Below are 20,498 nucleotides of genomic sequence, written 5' to 3'. Positions count from 1 at the left end.
CCGAGGGCTGGCGGGAGGGGCCTGGTCCCGCGCGCTCCGAGGGCTGGCGGGAGAGGACTGGCCCCGCGCGCTCCGAGGGCTGGCGGGAGAGGACTGGCCCCGCGCGCTCCGAGGGTCGGCGGGAGGGGCCTGGCCCCGCGCGCTCCGAGGGTCGGCGGGAGGGGCCTGGCCCCGCGCGCTCCGAGGGCTGGCGGGAGAGGACTGGCCCCGTGCGCTCCGAGGGTTGGCGGGAGGGGCCTGGCCCCGCGCGCTCCGAGGGCTGGCGGGAGGGGCCTGGCCCCGCGCGCTCCGAGGGCTGGCGGGAGGGGCCTGGCCCCGCGCGCTCCGAGGGCTGGCGGGAGAGGACTGGCCCCGCGCGCTCCGAGGGCTGGCGGGAGAGGACTGGCCCCGCGCGCTCCGAGGGTTGGCGGGAGGGGCCTGGCCCCGCGCGCTCTGAGGGCTGGCGGGAGGGGCCTGGCCCCGCGCGCTCCGAGGGCTGGCGGGAGGGGCCTGGCCCCGCGCGCTCCGAGGGCTGGCGGGAGGGGCCTGGCCCCGCGCGCTCCGAGGGCTGGCGGGAGGGGCCTGGCCCCGCGCGCTCCGAGGGCTGGCGGGAGGGGCCTGGCCCCGCGCGCTCCGAGGGCTGGCGGGAGGGGCCTGGCCCCGCGCGCTCCGAGGGCTGGCGGGAGGGGACTGCCCCCGCGCGCTCCGAGGGCTGGCGGGAGGGGCCTGGCCTCGCGCGCTCCGAGGGCTGGCGGGAGGGGCCTGGCCCCGCGCCCTCCGAGGGCTGGCGGGAGGGGCCTGGCCCCGCGCGCTCCGAGGGCTGGCGGGAGGGGCCTGGCCCCGCGCGCTCCGAGGGCTGGCGGGAGAGGCCTGGCCCCGCGCGCTCCGAGGGCTGGCGGGAGGGGACTGCCCCCGCGCGCTCCGAGGGCTGGCGGGAGGGGCCTGGCCCCGCGCGCTCCGAGGGCTGGCGGGAGGGGCCTGGCCCCGCGCGCTCCGAGGGCTGGCGGGAGGGGACTGCCCCCGCGCGCTCCGAGGGCTGGCGGGAGGGGCCTGGCCCCGTGCGCTCCGAGGGCTGGCGGAAGGGGCCTGGCCCCGCGCGCTCTGAGGGCTGGCGGGAGGGGACTGCCCCCGCGCGCTGCGAGGGCTGGCGGGAGGGGCCTGGCCCCGCGCGCTCCGAGGGCTGGCGGGAGGGGCCTGGCCCCGCGCGCTCCGAGGGCTGGCGGGAGAGGACTGGCCCCGCGCGCTCCGAGGGCTGGCGGGAGGGGACTGCCCCCGCACGCTCCGAGGGCTGGCGGGAGGGGCCTGGCCTCGCGCGCTCCGAGGGCTGGCGGGAGGGGCCTGGCCCCGCGCGCTCCGAGGGCTGGCGGGAGGGGCCTGGCCCCGCGCGCTCCGAGGGCTGGCGGGAGGGGCCTGGCCCCGCGCGCTCCGAGGGCTGGCGGGAGAGGCCTGGCCCCGCGCGCTCCGAGGGCTGGCGGGAGGGGACTGCCCCCGCACGCTCCGAGGGCTGGCGGGAGGGGCCTGGCCCCGCGCGCTCCGAGGGCTGGCGGGAGGGGACTGCCCCCGCGCGCTCCGAGGGCTGGCGGGAGGGGCCTGGCCCCGCGCGCTCCGAGGGCTGGCGGGAGGGGCCTGGCCCCGCGCGCTCCGAGGGCTGGCGGGAGGGGACTGCCCCCGCGCGCTCCGAGGGCTGGCGGAAGGGGCCTGGCCCCGCGCGCTCTGAGGGCTGGCGGGAGGGGCCTGGCCCCGCGCGCTCTGAGGGCTGGCGGAAGGGGCCTGGCCCCGCGCGCTCCGAGGGCTGGCGGGAGGGGCCTGGCCCCGCGCGCTCCAAGGGCTAGCGGAAGGGGCCTGGCCCCGCGCGCTCTGAGGGCTGGCGGGAGGGGACTGCCCCCGCACGCTCCGAGGGCTGGCGGGAGGGGACTGCCCCCGCACGCTCCGAGGGCTGGCGGGAGGGGCCTGGCCCCGCGCGCTCTGAGGGCTGGCGGGAGGGGCCTGGCCCCGCGCGCTCCGAGGGCTGGCGGGAGGGGCCTGGCCCCGCGCGCTCCGAGGGCTGGCGGAAGGGGCCTGGCCCCGCGCGCTCTGAGGGCTGGCGGGAGGGGACTGCCCCCGCACGCTCCGAGGGCTGGCGGGAGGGGACTGCCCCCGCACGCTCCGAGGGCTGGCGGGAGGGGCCTGGCCCCGCGCGCTCTGAGGGCTGGCGGGAGGGGCCTGGCCCCGCGCGCTCCGAGGGCTGGCGGGAGGGGCCTGGCCCCGCGCGCTCCGAGGGCTGGTGGGAGGGGACTGCCCCTGCACGCTCCGAGGGCTGGCGGGAGGGGCCTGGCCCCGCGCGCTCCGAGGGCTGGCGGGAGGGGCCTGGCCCCGCGCGCTCCGAGGGCTGGTGGGAGGGGACTGCCCCCGCGCGCTCCGAGGGCTGGCGGGAGAGGCCTGGCCCCGTGCGCTCCGAGGGCTGGCGGGAGGGGCCTGGCCCCGCGCGCTCTGAGGGCTGGCGGGAGGGGACTGCCCCTGCACGCTCCGAGGGCTGGCGGGAGGGGACTGCCCCCGCGCGCTCCGAGGGCTGGCGGGAGGGGACTGCCCCCGCACGCTCCGAGGGCTGGCGGGAGGGGCCTGGCCCCGCGCGCTCCGAGGGCTGGCGGGAGGGGCCTGGCCCCGCGCGCTCCGAGGGCTGGCGGGAGGGGACTGCCCCCGCGCGCTCCGAGGGCTGGCGGGAGGGGCCTGGCCCCGCGCGCTCCGAGGGCTGGCGGGAGGGGCCTGGCCCCGCGCGCTCCGAGGGCTGGCGGGAGGGGACTGCCCCCGCGCGCTCCGAGGGCTGGCGGGAGGGGCCTGGCCCCGCGCGCTCCGAGGGCTGGCGGGAGGGGCCTGGCCCCGCGCGCTCCGAGGGCTGGCGGAAGGGGCCTGGCCCCGCGCGCTCCGAGGGCTGGCGGGAGGGGACTGCCCCCGCGCGCTCCGAGGGCTGGCTGTGGCTTTGTAGGACTGTTAATCATATTCAGTGAGATTGAAGGTGAATCTGGGAGCCTGAAACTCCCCTGAAAAGCTCCCACAGCACAGGCTGGCCCCTTGCAGCCCTGCCCTGGCCCGCGCCGCAGGGCCTGGAACTGTGCCGGGTCCTCTGTATCTCTGGGCACTGGTGCAGGGAGCTCTGCCTGATGTCATGAACAGCCCCTCCGCCCACCCTGCATAGTGTCAGGGGAGAGCTGGGCCCCGTGTTGTTTCGCCTGGCCCTGGCCGGGGCACTACCAAAATCAGCCCAGCCTCTCCTTGCAGAGGCCCTGTACTCCCCATGCCTCCAGGCCGCCCTCGGCTCTCACTAGGTGGAGAGTCAGGGGCTCTCCCCTTGTGTCTGCCCTGCAGATCCTGCTGTTTCCCAGCCAGCCCCCTCAGCCTATGGGCCGCTTCTCCGTGTCCCCGAGTGGCGAGATGACCATCACGGAGGTGCAGACAGCAGATTCGGGGTACTACATGTGCCAGGCCATCAGCGTGGCGGGGAGCATCCTGGCCAAAGCCCTGCTGGAGGTGGAGGATGGTGAGTACTTGTAAACGTAAAGGCTCCAGTAAGGCCCTTCATGGTCAGGGAGAGCCCTTGGTGTGGTCCCCAGGCCAAGCACTGTGGAGTGGGGCCTGGGGCACAACCCCCGGTAACGTCCAGGCCCTGCAGCAGGCTCACTGCCCTGTAGGAGCTTGGAGTCATGTGGTCGGCGTATTGCAGGGCCGAGGGGCTCTGGGCCCCGGAGCTCAGGGCGGAGGCGGCTCTAGGGGAGAAGTGGGGGAGCGTGACATCTCCCTCCAGGAGCGGTGGAGCGTTTGCTGAGTTCCCAAGGTGCTGGTGAGGGAACGGCAGAGCACAGGGGTGAGCCTGGCCAGGAGGCTCTGCCGGGGGCTCCAGTGGACTTCGTTCACTCAGGCTGGCAGCTGGTTTGGTCCAGTAGTGCTCCCTCTGAGTCTGGGCAAGGTGCCATTCGACCCCTGCCCCTCTGTCTGGGCGGCAGGTTCTGGACAGTTGGAGCCAAATCCCCTCCGCCTCGCTGAGCTGGGGGCAGGGGACAGCCTGCATGCTGAACCCCTTGGAGCATGGCCCCTTATCTGCAGCACGCTCCTGTCACGGCCCCTTACTCAGGGTCGCAGGGCTGTGTTTCAGCAGCTGGTTAGTTTAGCCTGCAGACTGCATTTTCAGGGGGTCAGGGTTTTAAGGTGTTTCCTACCTGGGAGGAGGGCTCTAAACCTCCAGCTGCCCAGATACGCACAGGGACTGTGCGAACAGGGCCCTGGGGCATGAGCCACAGACACCCAGAACAGCGGAGTACCAGGGATCCTAACTAGCTACGGCCCGTTGGAACAGCAGCCAGCCTGGTGCCCAGTGCAGGGAATGAGCAAGGGGCAGCGAAGGAGTAGGTCGGGGAAGGAAGGGTCCGGTGCAGGGCACAGGAAGAAGGCAGGGGAAGATCTGTGGGGGCAATGTGGGGAGGGTCTTAAAGGAGCATGGAAGAAGTGGCCTGCTGCTGGATTTCCTGTGGGGTGTCTGCAGCTCTTTCCGCCTGAGACGAACAAGGCTGCCCAGCTCCCGGCAGGGCCCAGATCCCACCGCACCCCCAACAGAAGAATGCTTCCGTCGTTCGGGTAGGTGGCATTCCTACACCAACGGAAAAACCCCTTCCATGGGCACGGGCTGCATCTGTACGATGGGGTTCTGCCAGCAGAGCTCCAGCACCCCAGCCACAGTGGTATGGTGCCCGTCCCGTAGCCCTACCCTTGGAGAGGGAGCCATTTGCTCCTGCAGCTGCTGGGTCGGCGGTTCAGGCTCCCCGTTTGCAGTGGTTACCCCTCACTCAGCCCATCTCCATGGGGAACACGGCTGTCAGCTCACAAAGGCCTGGTGGGGCCCTGACACCAGGCCCCAGCTGGGTGTGCAGCAAGATGTGGCTGCTCTGCCCTGGTTGCAGTGGGGTTCGGTCGGGCGCAGACCAGCATGTGCTGAGCTAGGGACAGGCCCCCCAGCTGCTTCCCTTGTGGGACTGCAAAGAGCCCGGGAATGTCTGAGCAGCGGGGATGGGAGCGGAGCAGCTGCCCCTGCCTGGGGAGCTGCGGCCCGGGTCTTTGCCAGTGGAATTTGTTCCTGTGAAGTTTTCTGGCATTTTCTCTGAGCTCTCCTGCTGTGAATTTCATTTGTCTGAGTTCCCTTGGCGTTAGCCAGGGCTTGGGAGGTGTTACAGGAACCACGGCTTCGAGCAAGTCCTGAGCAGAGAGGCTCTCCTTTTATTGCAAATAAAATCCTTGCCTCTCTTGAAGGGGTTTCTTGTTAAAAACCCAGCTGAAGAGGCAGGCTTCCTGCCCTCCTGTGTGGAGCCTGTCTCCCCCAGCCCACCTGCCGCCACCCCCTCCCGCAGGTATCCTGCGTTTTGTCCAAACAAACGAGTGTCACTTTGAAACCCCGTTGGCGGGAGCCTGGCTTGGACGTGCCGACAGAGAGCTGTGCTCTCCAAAGGCCGTGCTGACAGCACCCCACGCCAAGCTGCGAGCGGGCTGCGCTCAGGGCCGGCTGCCTCAGGGCTTCGCCTCACCATGTGCACAAGGTATTGCTCCGTATGGACCTGAAAACTCATCCTTTGCAGGAGATGGCGGAACAATGGGGCGGGGAGGGGGGGCAGTTATACAGCACAATTGCGCTTGCCCCCGGCGTTGCTTCTGCTGGTTCTCGACCCAACGTGTGCTGAAAGCTGATGCTCTAATAAATGGGTTAGTCTCTAAGGTGCCACAAGTCCTCCTGTTCTTTTTGTGGATACAGACTGACCCGGCTGCTCCTCTGAAACCTGGTACAGCCGTGTCTGCTTAAGGAGGGCTTTGTCGATTTAACTCAACTGAGATGCTTAAACCTATTCCCAGCAAAGCCTGGAGAGAGACAGATGGCCCAGCACCATTTCCTGACCCCAGCTCCGCACTGGGGCAGCATGGGCCCAGCGTGTGCAGAGACCTTGCACTAGCCCACAGCCGTGCCTCAACCCGGAGCTGGAGTGGCCGTCTGTAGGTACGAGGGGACAGCTCGCCCCCATGGCACATTCTGCTTCTGGCCTCTTCTGGGGCTGCCAGTGTGGGAACCAGCTTCTCCCCTTTGTGCTTCCCACCAGACTCCTTGCACGCAGGCCAGTGAGCGCCCAGCAGATGGTACCTACTAGAGGGAAAGCCTTTGTATTCCCTTATTTCTCCCCTGAGCTGGGCAGCACGGGCGCTCACTCCTGGGTGATTTCGGTTTTCTGGTAACACCTGATCCATCAGCCCAGCTGACAAGGGCGAGGTGATTAATGGCAACTGTTGGACAAAGAGAGTTGTAACCCAGAATCCTAATTCCGCAGCGCAGATGGCTTCCCGCAGCGAGAGGGTGGCTAGCCAGCACAGCACTCCGCAGCGGCAGATGAGCCGTCCCTGGCCTTTATGCGACACTTCATGTGTCTGGATCTTGTGGAGCGCCTGTTCCGGCCAGGGGCGTGTTAACAAGAGGGCAAGTGAGTCACAATCCGGAACCGGGAGCCAGGCCTCTGCCAGACGAGCGCACAAGGCCAGGGCAGGAGGCAGCTGTGGCCTGTAGCATCCTGCTCATTGCACCCACGTCACCGGCGAAGCTGTCAGGCACTTTGTCTGCTGCCCGGGAGGCCAGGGAAACGCCGCCCCCCTTGCGAGTGCTGAGTATGGTGCCTGCCTGCTGCCAGCTGATTTTGGTCTGAGCCAGCTCCTTTACCTTGGCTGGGGTTTGTTCTCCCTCTCCCAGGCGCTTTCTTTGCTGATTGTTACTGGCAAATTCAACTGTGTGTGACTCTCCGGGGCTCTTTGTCCAGCCACTGCTTCCCAATCAATGGAGAGTAATTAGGGTCATAAATAATGGGCGGATCCTGCCGTCTCCTGGGCTGCTGAGCTGAACGGAGACTGCTGCCGGAGGTGGAAGCTTGTCTCTACTTGGTTGGGGTAGTTCGGGTGGGGGTGGGTCATCGTTAATGCTGTGGAGGGTGCCCCGTATGGGCATCACCATGGTGACACTCGCAGCAGAGTGAGGGGAGAGTTGGCCTGACTGTACTCTGCACCCACCCAGCCCACTTCAAGGTCAGCCGCTGAGTAACCCCAGCGGGAATCATAGGACAGGTTGCAGTTCGTCTCTGACAGCACCTGGTCCTCCCTGCCCACCTTGCCCTGTTCTCACAGTGAGCCCTGGGGCGACTGCGGCCCCACGTGGGCTTCCCATTGCCCCGCGGGACCTACCTCGCTCACGCCCTCGCCGCCTCACTCTTCCATGTTTGCAGCGTGTGCTCCGACAGCTGTGATCCGTGCGGAGAGAGGGGCAGGGACACAGCTGGCAGGGTGGCATCAGCACCATGAGTTCTTGGAACAATAATAGAGGGGAAAGGTGGCTTAGGGGCTAGCCTGGGCCATGCGAGAGCTGGGGCCAGTTCCCTGCCCTGCCACTGATTTCCTGCGTTACCTTGGGCAAGTGCCTTTGTCTCTCTGTGTCAATGGCCCCCTGTAAAATGGCGGGATAGCGCTTCCCTGCCTCCCAGGGTGCGGTGAGCTTACCGACTGTGAGTGCCCAGGTACAGCAGTGAGAACGAGGGGCACAGCGTTCTGTGGGCTGCGGCACAAAGCACGACACTGGGAAGGTCGCGACACACGCAGCGTGCCTGACGCTGACCCACAAAGGGAAGGACGTGGGGAGCTGAGCCCCTCTCAGTGCATCCCCTCTCCCCCGTACACTGCAACCCACAACCTTGGCTCTACCCTGAAGGGGTGGCACCTGCCAAATACTGCACGGCCTCATCCCCACGGACAGACAAGCCCTGCCCCCTTCCCTGCACTGCCCCTCCCTGCTCTATCCAGGGTGGAGGCTGGGTGTGTTTGGAGCCACCCCCGAACCTGTGCGAGATCCCTCTAGGCTCACAATCCTACCTTATCTGCACAAACAGGAGCCTCCCCTCCCCATCCGCTGGGCTGGGGAATACCATGCTACCCTGTCCCTCCCCTATTAAACCCAGCCTCCCCCAGCCGGTCTTCTGCCCCCCTCCCATTCTCCCGCACTGTTCCCTGGGCTTCCCTTGCCCTTCCTTTCCTCTCAGTCTCCCTCTGCTTCTCATACTCACCTGCCCCCTTTGCCTCCCTTTGAATGCCCCCCTCCATACCTCTAACATCCCTCTCTGGTCCCCACTTTCCCCCAGTGCCACAGTCACTTGGATTCCCTTCCCCTCCCAGTACGCCCCTTGGCCTGTTCCCAGCATCAGGGCTGCCATCAGCACTCAGGGCAGCTTGGCTTTACTTCGTTAGTAACAATGGGAGGCAGTGGCCATTTTTGCTAGGGGCAGCCTAAACAGCATCCTGCCCATGCTGTAAGGAAATGTGTGACATTGCCCCGGGTACAGTCTGGACAGATGGACAGCTGTCTCCCCTGATATCTCCAACCTGGGGTGCCATTAATACTGCTTTGCTGTAAGAGCCAGCACTCCTGGCCTGCTCACACACAGCCTCTAGCAAGTAAATCACTCCCAGCTGAATTGTCTGAGCGTTACAGCTAATCACTTATGAATTACGTTACAGGGCAACCCCAGCAAAGTCCCACTCCCAGACTTGCCCCTTGAAATGTGTGTCTTGTACTGCCCAGCTCTTTCCGTCTGTGCAGTAATAGAAAAGGACATGCACAAGCCCTGTTACTTACCTGGAGGGTCCCAAACACTGTACTCCAAGCACACACTGGCTGAGATAAAATAATAAAACAAGTTTATTAACTGCAGGAAGATTTTAAGTGATTACAAGTAATGAGGCATCAAAGTCAGAGTTGGTTACAAAAAAAACCCAAACGCAAACTAATACCTAACTTAGCAAGCTAAATGAATTCAAAGCAAAGACTTTTCTCACCACCTGCTCTTTGCAGTCTTTACTGGCTGAAAGCCTCCAGGCCAGGACCCCTCCCCAGTTCAGTGTTTCTTCAGGCGTTGATACTGCCGTGAGCAGAAAGGAATGGAGGAGAAAGGTAATTTGTGTAGAGTCTCCTCTCTTCTTATAACTTTCTCTCCTCTTTGAGGATTATCTCCAGTGGGGGTATAGGCAACAGCTAGTCTGTCACACGGGAACCCCCAACTCAAAATGTAAATGTCTCGTTCACACCCTTCTTCTTGCCAAAGAATGGCCATTTACCCAGGTGATAGTCCACTTGATTTTGTTGGCAACTGGCTGAGGGGTGGACTAATCTTTTGTCTCTGGGAAACTGGTCTGAGGCTGTTTTTCTAAACTTGGAACATGTCTCATCAACGTCATACAGTAGAATTTTATAACTTTGTATACAGTGTTGCCACACATATTTTACCTAGACAGTAATGCTCAGCAGATTATGAGTTTCCAAATGATACCTCACAAGGCAGACTTTGTACAAAATGTATCATAGTTTTGTAAAAAGGTGAGCACAGGAGTCCAGGCTGTCACGAAATGACCCATTGTAATTGAGGGCAGCCTGTGGCTCTGATCCCACTGAGAACAGTGGGTGATGGCTGTCGTTCTGCAAGAGGGCCATTCCTTGTGAGTGTCTGTCAGGGAGCTGATTCTCCAGCCCTGGCTGTAGGAGCACGGCATAAAAACCTACACAGGAGAGAAGAGAACAAATGTTATGAAGCATTATAGTAAACAGTGGCCCTTAGTCCTACATGACTGTTTTCTAACACTGTCCCTTGCCCCAGCACCTGTCCTTCCTCTTCCGTGTGGACTGCCAAGTTGGTCTGCTGATGATAATGTGCCAGCTTCTTAAAGGAACAGTGATGCTTTAGAGGGCAGACAGAGCACAGAGGGGGCAGCAGCTGTGTTCCATCACTGGGTCTTTTGTCCTATTCTGGGGTATGATTTTCTGGCGCACGTCTGTGCAGACGCTGCGAAATGAGCTGGCATCTCTGCCAGCAGAGGCCCTGGCACTCACCCTCATGGCCCAGAACACTGATTTATGCCCCCGAAGCCACGTTTCCCAAATTAGGATTAACACCCCCGAAGCCCCCAGAGTTTAGAAAGTGGCCCCATGTGGCTGGCCACCATTTTAGCTGAGCTGTTTGCCGATGTCCTTGTAATGCCAGCCAGGCCAGGGGCTGAGGCTCTGAATGCTGGTTGCCAGCCAATATGCAGATTGGAGGCCATCAGCCAGCCGCTGAGTGATGATGACATGTGAGCCACCCGCATCAGTCTTGTTTAAAAATTAGCATAGATCCTGCTAGAACGACAACAGCCATGTTTCTGGTGCAGCTGGCTCCTGCCAGACAGAACTGGAGTTGAGTTGTTTAGCTCCTTTGGGGGGGTGGGGCGGGGCATTGTCAGCTTCTGCATAAAACAAGCCACATCACAGAAAACCTCCCCGCAAATGCAAATTCCCTGTTTTGCCCCAGCCCCAGCAGTTGCTGTTTCATTGTCGCAATGAGCATTCTCACCCACTCCTAACAGCGACTCAAAGCCGTGGTGGGCCACGCCCTGTTCACATCCGCCATGTCCCTGTACCAGATGTGGACAGGTCACAGAGCTCGCTTCTATACCTCAGCTGTGTTCAGCATCAGATCCTTCAATGCTGTGCCAGGTATGGCTGAGGAGAGCTTAAATAAGGCATTTTACACACAGTGCAGTCCAGTGGCTGAACCGTATAATACAGGTTTCAGAGTAGCAGCCAAGTCACTGCATCTCCCCCTTTAAATTCGACATGCCTACCCTTTACAATATTTACATTATCAGGCTGTCTTTGAAGGACAGTATGTATCGGTTTGTTAAGGATCTCTGAACCGTACTGGGTTTTTTAATTACATGACCCAAACATGGAACAACGTGGTCAGCTGGCTGTCCAGTGGTTACAACAGCTGGCTGTGGTTGGTTTGGAATTCTTGAGTCATCTTCTTGTTTTGTGCCCTCCAGCTGCAGAGTTTGCTCTGTGGATTGTTCTTTCTGAGGAACAAACTGTAGATGTCAACAATTTCTGTTCAACTCTCCACTGTCGGTCTCAATCGCATATGATCCGGGCAATGAATTCTTTGTCTTCATGACAGCTGGACATCCTTTTTCTCCCTCCGGTTTGACATAAACACGGTCACCAGGTTCTAGACCTGGCAGTTCTCTAACTGAGTGATGACTGTTGTAAAAGTGTTCATGGACTTTTTGCTTTTTATCCAATTTGGCTTCATGTCTGGCCAATGTGGAGACAGATTCTTTTCCAAAGTTGGAACAGTACTTCTGAGTTGTCGTCACATCAGGAGTTGTGCTGGACTATTTCCAGTAGATGCTATTGGTGTTGATCTTTAAGTCAGAAGAGCAAGGAGTGGATCTTTCTGCTGTAGGATTTTCTTGGCTGTCTGTACAGTTCTCTCAGCTTCTCCATTCACTACTAGTAATATGATCAATATCCTAGTTCCTTCTGAATAACAAAAATTCTGCTGCAGTGAATCACGATCCATTGTCCATCATCAGTTGTTCTCTAATACTGAAGTGAGCAAAAGTGCATTTCAGTTTCTCAATAACACTGTGACATGTTATGACTTTCAAGTACATTGTTTCTATATAACTGAAAAAAGTCCACAACAACCAGGTAGTGATTTCCCCTGAATCTGCATAAATCTGCAGCTAGTCTCTTCCAAGATCTGGCTGGTACAGGTGTTTGTATACTGTATGGTCCAGCATTGTCTCTCAAGTTGATTTGTACTGGATCTCCATTCAAAAGTCCAATATCATCAAATTCTCATTCAAGTTCTTCCACCTTTCTTGCTAGGCCTATCATGGCTGCCACACTGCGGCTGAAAAGGTTGGTCTGTCATCTGTTTGTCACATACACTCTGAATGCAAAGCTTTTGTCTTGGTAAGTTGTTTCTGTGGTGAACTGGCCCTTGCAGTTCAGAATACCTCCAGGGCTAGTCAAAGCAGTGTCAGGTGACTTCAGCTCTGGGAGGGGTTCCCTTCTGAGATGACTGTGAGGTCTGCTCCTGAGTCAATTTTAAAGTCAATAGTCTTGCCGTGAATATTTAGTTTCACTCTCCAGACAGGCTTTGTGTCATCACAAGTGACAGATCCCAGAAACAAAAGCTCTGAATTGTGTGTAATATGAGTCAACTCCCTGACTGCTTTGGTGCGGCAAACAGCTCCAAAATGTCCATATTTTATACATTTATTACACTGCACACCTCTGGCTGCACATGCATCATCTCTTGAGATATGACTTTTTCCACAACTTATGCATGTAGGCTGGAATTTGTCCCTCTTAGCCTGGGAGTTCTCTACATGACTTTGAACACTCAGGTGTCTTGTTTACAGCTTCTAAGCTAGTTTCAGGTTTTTAAAGTCGCTCCTACTAATGAAATGCTTGCCTCAGGCCTCACCAAACAGGCCTCCGTTTGCCCCTCACAGTGGCCTGCCCCACAAGATACAGTCCCCACAGGCCTCCCTGCGCCCTGGCTCCTGACAGCCACATTGTGGAGCAGCACTGCCAACCCACAGCCAGCCCATTCCAACTGCTTGACAAGAGTCCTGCTCGGGCTGGCGACTAATAACCTCCCTCTCTGCTGCCCGTGCGGCACCTTGGGCCTCCCTGCTACCGACAACAGATGTGCTCTGGTGTCGAGGACTTGACCCACAGCCTGCTGAGTGAGCAGGTGACCCTGCCCTCCAGCCAGCTCTCGCACTCCTGGGCTGCCTTGGGCCCACTGGCGTGGGGTGTGTCCTGCCTCTCGCACATGGTGTGTGAGTGTAAATGGCGACACTGGAACCAGGTGCTGGGTTCCCGTCTGTCTGTGCCAGCTCTTCCTGTCCCGCGTCCTCCAGGCCAGACAGGGCCTACCACTCCGCTGTGGTGTCTGAACTCAATTCCCAGATCCCCTGTTAGCCGTGGTTCCCCACTGGTCACTTTCCCAGCATAGGGGGGGCCGAGGACGCAAAGCCACCTCCCACTCTGTTCCCCAATCCCTGCACTCTGGGGCTCTCCATGGCCTGGCACCCACCTTCTAGCTACCTGTATGCTCTTTGGCTGCCAGCTGTGGCTGCTGGCACAATACGCGGCTGCCTTCCCCTGGGGCTGGCACATTGCTGCCATGGCTCTCCGGCCTCAGCCGCCCCATGCTCTCCCCTGCAGTCCAGTCAGCACAGCCTGAGCTCCAAGGCCTCTGCGTCCACCCCAAAAGCCTGTTTCTAATCGGCCCCCGGATTTATCGGCCACAGACCGGCCAGCAAAGGACGGTGAGCGCAGAGCGGTCAGCCCGGTGCAGCGCTGGGGGTGCGTGCGGGGAGAGGCTCAGAGCCGCCCACGGTCTGTAGCACAGGGAGATGGGGCACCAGGGGTCGGCTGTTCCCATTGCCCTGTTCAGAGGAAGCCTGGTGCTCCAGAGAGCGGAGCGGTTTAGCTACCCCTTGGGAGCGTTGGGTGCTTAGTGCCGTCTAAGGAGAGCCCTTCCCTTTACTCCTTCAATGTCCTGCTGCTTCCCCCCTTGTTCTGGTGTCACAGCAGCCCTGCCTCTCCCCTCGCACACGGCAGATCAATGGCCTTGGTCCGCTAGCAAACTAGCACCAACATCTGGCTTCTGGTGGATGGCGCCAGCCAGGGCCGGCCCGTGGCTCGCTCAGATGCTTAGTTCATTAAAGTGCCATCGACCTGCGCACGTCACCAGAGCCGGGGGTTGGCGGCACTTCCGCAGCCCTCTCCTCAGAGCAACCGCCCATTCCCTCGGCGTCTGCCCTTTGCTACAGCCTAGGGAAGGGGACGGGGCTCAACTGGAGCAGGGGGGGCACTGCCCTCGGGAGGGGCCTCGGAAGTCTGCGGGGGAGTGTCACGGTGCTGCCCATGGGAGGGGCCTCGGGGGGAGGGGGTGCCATGGTGCTGCCCATGGGAGGGGCCTCGGGGGGGAGGGGGTGTCACGGTGCTGCCCATGGGAGGGGCCTCGGGGGGAGGGGGTGTCACGGTGCTGCCCATGGGAGGGGCCTGGGGGGAAGGGGGTGACATGGTGCTGCCCACGGGAGGGGCCTCGGGGGGAGGGGGTGCCATGGTGCTGCCCATGGGAGGGGCCTCCGGGGGGAGGGGGTGTCACGGTGCTGCCCACGGGAGGGGCCTCAGTGGCAGCTCTCTTCTGCTGGGAGGGGCCATTCTGTGTGGGGCGAGTTTGGGCTGCTTGGGGTCTCTGGAGGGCTGGGCTGGGTGGGCTTCTTACTGCAGCAACCCTGCCACCAAATGGACACTCCTGGGCCCATGGGGGAGCCTCAGCAGGCAGCGCAAGGATCAAGTGGAGCCGGGTCTCAGACCCCTCTCCCAGCAGGCCAGACTGGCTCCTCCGGGGCGGGGTGAGCACCTTGACCAGATGGGGGGCATGGAGCTTGCTCCCTGCTGCCCAGGTGGCACCTGCCCAGAGGCCGTGGCGCTGCCGTGGTGTGGCCAGGTAACCTGGGGCGGGCGTGTTGCTGGACATGGTCCCTCAATAGCGGGACTGGGTGCTTTCTGCCCTCGACGCAGGCCAGGAGAGCCGCTAACACCTGCTCTGGCCTTTTCCCCTTAAGTGACATCCGACCGCATCCCGCCAATCATCCGCCGAGGGCCCGCGAATCAGACGCTGGCCGTGGATGCTACAGCCCAGCTGCAATGTCATGTGACCGGGAACCCGCTACCCAGCGTCCAGTGGCTGAAAGATGGGCAGCAGGTTGTGGGCAGGGACCCCAGGGTCAGCCTGTTAGACAACGGGACTCTGCAGATCACAAACATGCAGGTAACAAACATCACAAACGTCCACCCCCGCCCCACTTCCAGAGCTGCACCTGAAGTCCCTCTTGTGAGTCAGCCTTTGCCCCTTTGTCAAGCCCCAGCTTTGTTACTCCTTTTGGGGAGGAGTTTGCAGCTGGTGCTTCGGTCTGTTATTCCTGGAAGCGCAGTGGGTCCTGGTGGAGTATAGAAATCACAAAGCCCCTCAAGCTGTTGCTGCTGTTCTGACTCCACTCCCGCAGCATCTCTTCGGCAAGTTTGAGACCCCTGGCATGCATGCGTTTGCAATCTGCCACTTTACTGGGCCTTTCAGTTTTGTCCTGTGATGTTCTGTTGATGTTCCAGTTGGAACCGAGACATTTTTTAACAGCACCAAGGCACGGTGCAGGTACACTGGATTATTTAATTTGTTCCGTGCATTGGTCCACCTGGCATAGTACAGATTTCCTGGCTGTGTTCTGCTTCAAATTGACTCCCCCTTCTTGGTAATACCGCTGTGCAGTTATTCGTAGGTCTCAGGGTGCATGTCCCTGAATCCCCGTGTGGCTGCAAAGTGCTGCAATCCTCACGGCACGCGTGGAAGCTGAAGCACGGAGACGGAGGGCCAGATTTTTAAAGGTATTCAGGGACCAGGCGAGGCAGATCGAAATCAGTGGGAGTTAGGCGCTTTTGAAAATACCACTCGGCACCTAAATACCTTTACAAATCTGACCCTCAGTGACTTGCTCGAGGCCACACAGTCGCTGGGGTAAAGCAGGGACTTGGGCGCAGGTCTCTGAAGTCGTGAGCGGTGGCCCAAACCGCTGGCCCGGCCGGCCTCGCCAACACAACCCTAAATGGGCTGCACTCTGAAATCAGGTCAGTGCAAACTCACACCCCTGAGCGGCCCCGTTAAACCGTCCTGACCTCTGGCGTCAACCCAGCTGGGGCCTCTCGGGGAGGTGGAGTGCCTATGCTGGCGGGAGAACCCCCGGTGATGTAAGTAGCGTCTTCCCTGGAGCACTAGAGGTCCCTCTGCGCTGCTACAACGTTTGACGTGTAAACGAGCTCGAAGTCCCTTTGAAAATGAGACTTACGACTGGCCTACACCTAAAACTTTGCTCAGCCCAGCGACAAGAGTTTTGTGCCCTGAGCACCACAGGCAGGTAGCCCTCACCCTCTGTGCGGACGCGGCTGGTCGATGGAAGGGTGCTTCCACTGATTTACCTGCATCGGTAGAAAAACCCCGTCCGTCAATGCCACAGTGCATCCCTGTTAGCTGCAGAGCCCTAGCGTGTAGTGTAGACATGCCCTCAGGCTCCTAAGTCACTTAGGGCTTGTAACGCAAAGCTGAGCAAAGCTTCAGCACTTTTCAGAATCTGGCCCCAGGCCTAACTCAGTCCTAGTTGATTTAAACGAACCCAGGGTTAGACGTCCACCTAGCCTTGCGCCAGTCGGACTAGATAAGCTTGAAATCACATCGGCACTTAAGGTGGGGCCGCTCTCCCATGGAGACAAGGCCTTGCTCAGCTCTGGGGGCTTGGCCCTAGGGATGGCTCTTCCTTCGAGGGGGCAGCGTTTGAACCGTGGCAGTGGGGGGGAAGGGAGAGCAGTGTTCTTTCCCGGTGTGTGCGAATTATGCAGCAGTAGAGTCTTAAAGTTTGTGTGCACATGTGGGGGTGGGGATGCACACGAGCACACGTGTGTGTGAGCACATACACCTGTGTGTCCATGCATGCCCCCATCGTTTGTTTTTAAAGAGCAGAGTGGGGGGCGTGGAGGAGAACGAAGAGCCCCGAGCATCCTTGGGCACAGCAGCTCTCTGCAGGGAATGCTGGGGGTCCCTAGCAGGGGTGCAGGCTGGCTGACAGCACTGCTGGCTCCAGGCACTAAACGCCGTCTGGGACTGGGCCTCCTTCCAAAGAACACCCCGCTCCCCATGGGCGCTGAGTCCCCCGGCTGCGCACCCCCTCCTGATGTAGCCACGGTGTGCTGCCACGCCCTCCCTCCCCCACCCCCACCCCTCTGTTAACCACACCAGTTGCAGCCTGCCCTACGTTCAGATGGGGAGGGCAGGGCCTGGAGTCGGGGCAGGGCCTGGTACCATGGGGCCCTGCTCACTTGACGGGAATGGGGCATTCAGCCGGCTCCTGTCTCTGGGAGGTGGCTGTCATGTGCAGGGCTGCTGGGTGGGCATGGCTGGGGTGCTGGGGGAGCTGCGTTCCTCCCCCCGGCCTGGAGGCAGGCGCGGCGGAGTCAGACACGGCGCCGGGGTAAAGTGGAGGTTATCCATAAATTAGTTATCAAAACACACAGCTCACGCTAAACAGTGCTTTAAAAATTGATGGCAGGCATCAGTGGGGAGCGAACTGTTTCACGTGCGCTTTGGGCCGCCGTTGTGTGCGAGTCAGGAGGTTAATGCATCTGCCGGCTCCCGGCGCACCTAATGGCATCGGTGGGTAGCCGTTGTGGCTCTGTGCCCAGGAAGCAATGAGAGCTGTCAGGCGGCTAGCAGGGGTAGCATGAGTTAATGGTCCCCAGGGACGGCCACCTCCTCAGGCCATGCTGCTTCATGGGGAAAAGTGGGGCAGCCCCACCTGACAGGCACGTTAAAGCGTTCCCTCCATTCCCCTCTGCGCATGCTGCCCTCCTGTCCCCCAGGCCTGCTGCCTCCCCGGCCGGGGCTCCCTTGACACTCTCTGCACAGCCTGTCTGCAGCGCCCCCCAGCCAGGGACATCACACCCCCGGCTTTGCTGTCTGCCCTGCTCAGAGGACATTGTCCCGGGCCTTGCTCTGCCAGTGGAGCCCCCCGTACCCGGCAGTCCTCACCTCCCACCTGCAGGAGTGTGGAGTGTGCGTGGCAGCACCACGCAGTGGCATCCTGGTGAGCGTGGTGCCAGGGGGTCACTGTGGCTGGCGAGCAGCCCTGGCAGGCTGGGCTATGCAGCTCTCTCGTGCCAGGCCCTGGCACCTCCGGCAGGCAGGCATTCCCTGAAGCTCAGGCTGAGAAGTCCATGGACACTGATGTGCCATTTATCGTCACTGGGATCTCGAAATGGCACAGCATTGCAGGAAGGGCTGTGGGTGCGGCTCAGAGGCAGGCTGATTCCATCACTGCACTCAGCCCCGTGCCACCCCAGGGAGCCTGCGGCTCTGAGCCACCGTGCCCAGCTCACACTGTGCGTACGACAGCCCTCAGCCACGATCCATGAGCCGAACACACAGGCGATGCTCCCAGAGCCCCAGGCCCCTCTCGCTGAGCCCCGACATTATACCCCCCTGGCCGCTCTCTTCCACTCCCATTCCAGACTGCCCCTTGCGGTGCAGTTCAGGAGGGCAGCAATGCCCAGGCACACAGGCCAGCTGCCCTCCTGGAGCTGTTCCCATTTGAGCAGAAACCCGGCCAGGACCAGGCTCTGTTACACAGCTTGGGGCTGCTGTTGCAGTTTTGTCTCTCCCAAGGAAACCTGCAGCCGGCTACCTATCTGGGCTGTGGAAACTCAGCTCCTCTGCTGGACTGCCGGGTGCATTCCCCAGAGAGCTCCTCCCCAGGCTGCAGCCCGGCCGGCCCCGAGGGCACAGGGGGTCTGCAATCCCAGTGCTACAAAGGGATCCCCAGCACGGAGCCTCGTGCACAGCACCCTCTGGGTGTGCAAACGGTGTCCCATCCCCCACAGCTCATCCTGGCCAGGGACTCACCCAGGGCAGCTGCACGACTCACTGGCTCCCCTTGCTGTGCACAGGTGACGGACTCCGGGCTGTATGTCTGTGTTGCTACCAGCTCGACGGGGGAGACGACATGGAGTGGGGCCCTGGCAGTGCAAGGTCAGTAACAGACCAGTTCACCTGGGCCCTGCAATGTCGGGGCATATCAGGACAGCTGGGTGCAGGGAATGGGGGAGAGTGGCCCAGACACACACAGTTGCTGCATTAGGGGCAGGTTGGGGGGCCTGATAGCAGGGCTATGGGGGCTGTGACGGGTTCCCCCCAGGGTGCAAGTTGGAACTGGGGTACCACTGAGCCCGCCTGGCTCACCAGCCTGGGCTTCCTTTCACACTGGCACTGTGATAAGTTGCCAAGCTCTCCAAGCTTGCTCTTTCACCAGCATACACACAGATAGGGAGATGCTGAGTTCAGCTCTGCATGAGAAGGCTCAGCTAAGGCACCTCCCAGTTGCTAAGGCACCCCCCGAAGTGTAAACCCAAAATTGTACAGTCTTGCACTGCACTGGAAACTGTACAGTGTAAGCTCGTGAAATTTGCCCCCTCCCTCAATGTGGAGAGAGATATGCAACAGCTTTCTGCCCCAAGTCATAATTTCCACACACTGGTTTTAGACAAAACAAAAACAAGTTTATTAACTACAAAAGGTAGATTTTAAGTGATTATAAGTGATAGCAAACAGATCAAAGCAGATTACCTCAGTACATAAACAAAACTGCAAACTGTAGCTGAGCTAGGAGCAGGTCGGGGGGCTGGGAGCAGGGACTGGGGGCGAATGGCCCAGACACACACAGTAGCTGTGCTAGGGGCTGGGCGGGGGGCTGGGAGCCGGGAGTGGGGGCGAATGGCCCAGACACACACAGTAGCTGTGCTAGGGGCTGGGCGGGGGGCTGGGAGCCGGGAGTGGGGGCGAATGGCCCAGACACACACAGTAGCTGCGCTAGGGGCAGGTCAGGTCGGGAGCTGGTCCCTGCTGGTTACACCGATCGGGAAGGTGCTTGTTTGGCTGAATGCAGAACCCACGGGGGAGGCTCGCTGCTGTGTGCTGTGAGGGAGCTCAGACAGGGTGATCAATTGGCTCCTACCCTTGGGGTCAATGCCCGTGGGCTCCCTGGGCTGCCCTAGGCCTGCAGCTGTCACTGCGGGTGCCTTGCCTGTGCATAGGTCAGAGCCACTCCCGGGAGAGCTTAGCGCTGGTCTTGCTTGGCTTGCTGCATCCCCTGCACAGGACAGCCGGCAGGGCAGGTAACTGCCACACGAGTTTCCAGCTCAGCCGGTCTGCGGGCCCCGCCCCGGGCCCTGAGAAGGTGGCTGGGGCAGGAACTGTCTGTTCTCCAGGACAGGTTTTTTGAAGAGCAAACAGGCCACTCAGTGAGCAAACTCAGGGAGCGCTGGGCCTGCAGGCATAGGCACCATGTCCCTCCAGAGCTTTGGACCCAGTGCCAACGTTGGCCACTCTGGGGGAATCCCACCAGCGTTGCTGCACATGCCACTCACTGACATGAGTTACAGACACGCCGGCTTCCCCTGCTCCCCAACCCCAGGCAGACCCTCTGGCTGGGCAACTGTGCTGTTCTTTCAGCAGCCCCCAGCCTGCAGCTGTGTTCAGACGGGTGTAAAGTCCCTTCCACTGCAGGAAGCTCTGAGCCCACGTTCCCTTTGGCTCCTCCTGGGACACGTCACCCAGCGCTGGCGAGTGCTTCAGCATGAGGGCTGGGCTGGGCAGGGTGGGGCTGGCCCCTGGGGAAGACGGGGTCACCCCATTGCAAACCCCCTTGCCTGGTGTGCCTGAGGTGCAGTCCTGCTCACTGACACAGCCACAAATGTGTTTCCAAGACAGCCACGGCCCTTGGCCAGACCTGCCCAGGAGCTCGGGATTTGCCCAGGGCCAAGTCAAGTACAAGCAAAGCCGGAGGGACTCCCCGGTGGGTGGGAGGAGCCCCCCAGTTCTCATGGCCCCTGCTGTCCTAGCAGTCGGGGCACTGGCTCTGCAGAGGGGGCGTAGCTGAGCTTCTCATCAGCTCGGTGCAGGCAGCTGTCGGAAGACAGGATTCTGGGCTAGATGGACCATTGGTCTGACCCCGTCTGGCCGTTCTTATGTTCTTATGAAACA

General features: G+C 61.2%; 1 protein-coding gene across 5 annotated transcripts in view; it reads left to right on the top strand.

The window, feature by feature from the left end:
- The window catches only part of ROBO3 (roundabout guidance receptor 3), a 145,487-nt gene that overhangs the window by 106,570 nt on the left and 18,419 nt on the right, over positions 1 to 20,498 (top strand). For 3 of the 5 annotated variants that reach the window (XM_073320816.2, XM_073320819.2, XM_073320817.2), the window contains exons 8-10: positions 3,322 to 3,493; positions 14,485 to 14,690; positions 18,407 to 18,488. In XM_073320816.2, coding sequence (XP_073176917.1) covers positions 3,322 to 3,493; positions 14,485 to 14,690; positions 18,407 to 18,488 — 460 coding nt within the window. Of the gene's footprint in view, positions 1 to 3,321; positions 3,494 to 14,484; positions 14,691 to 18,340; positions 18,489 to 20,498 lie in introns of all 5 variants that reach the window. The other 2 variants (XM_073320818.2, XM_073320820.2) reach the window with 2 other exon arrangements.

This window comes from Lepidochelys kempii, chromosome 22 (genome assembly GCF_965140285.1).
Source record: "Lepidochelys kempii isolate rLepKem1 chromosome 22, rLepKem1.hap1, whole genome shotgun sequence".
NCBI lineage: Eukaryota > Metazoa > Chordata > Testudines > Cheloniidae > Lepidochelys > Lepidochelys kempii.
The sequence above is the reverse complement of the archived record's forward strand: the minus strand, read 5'-3'. Positions and strand labels throughout refer to the sequence as shown.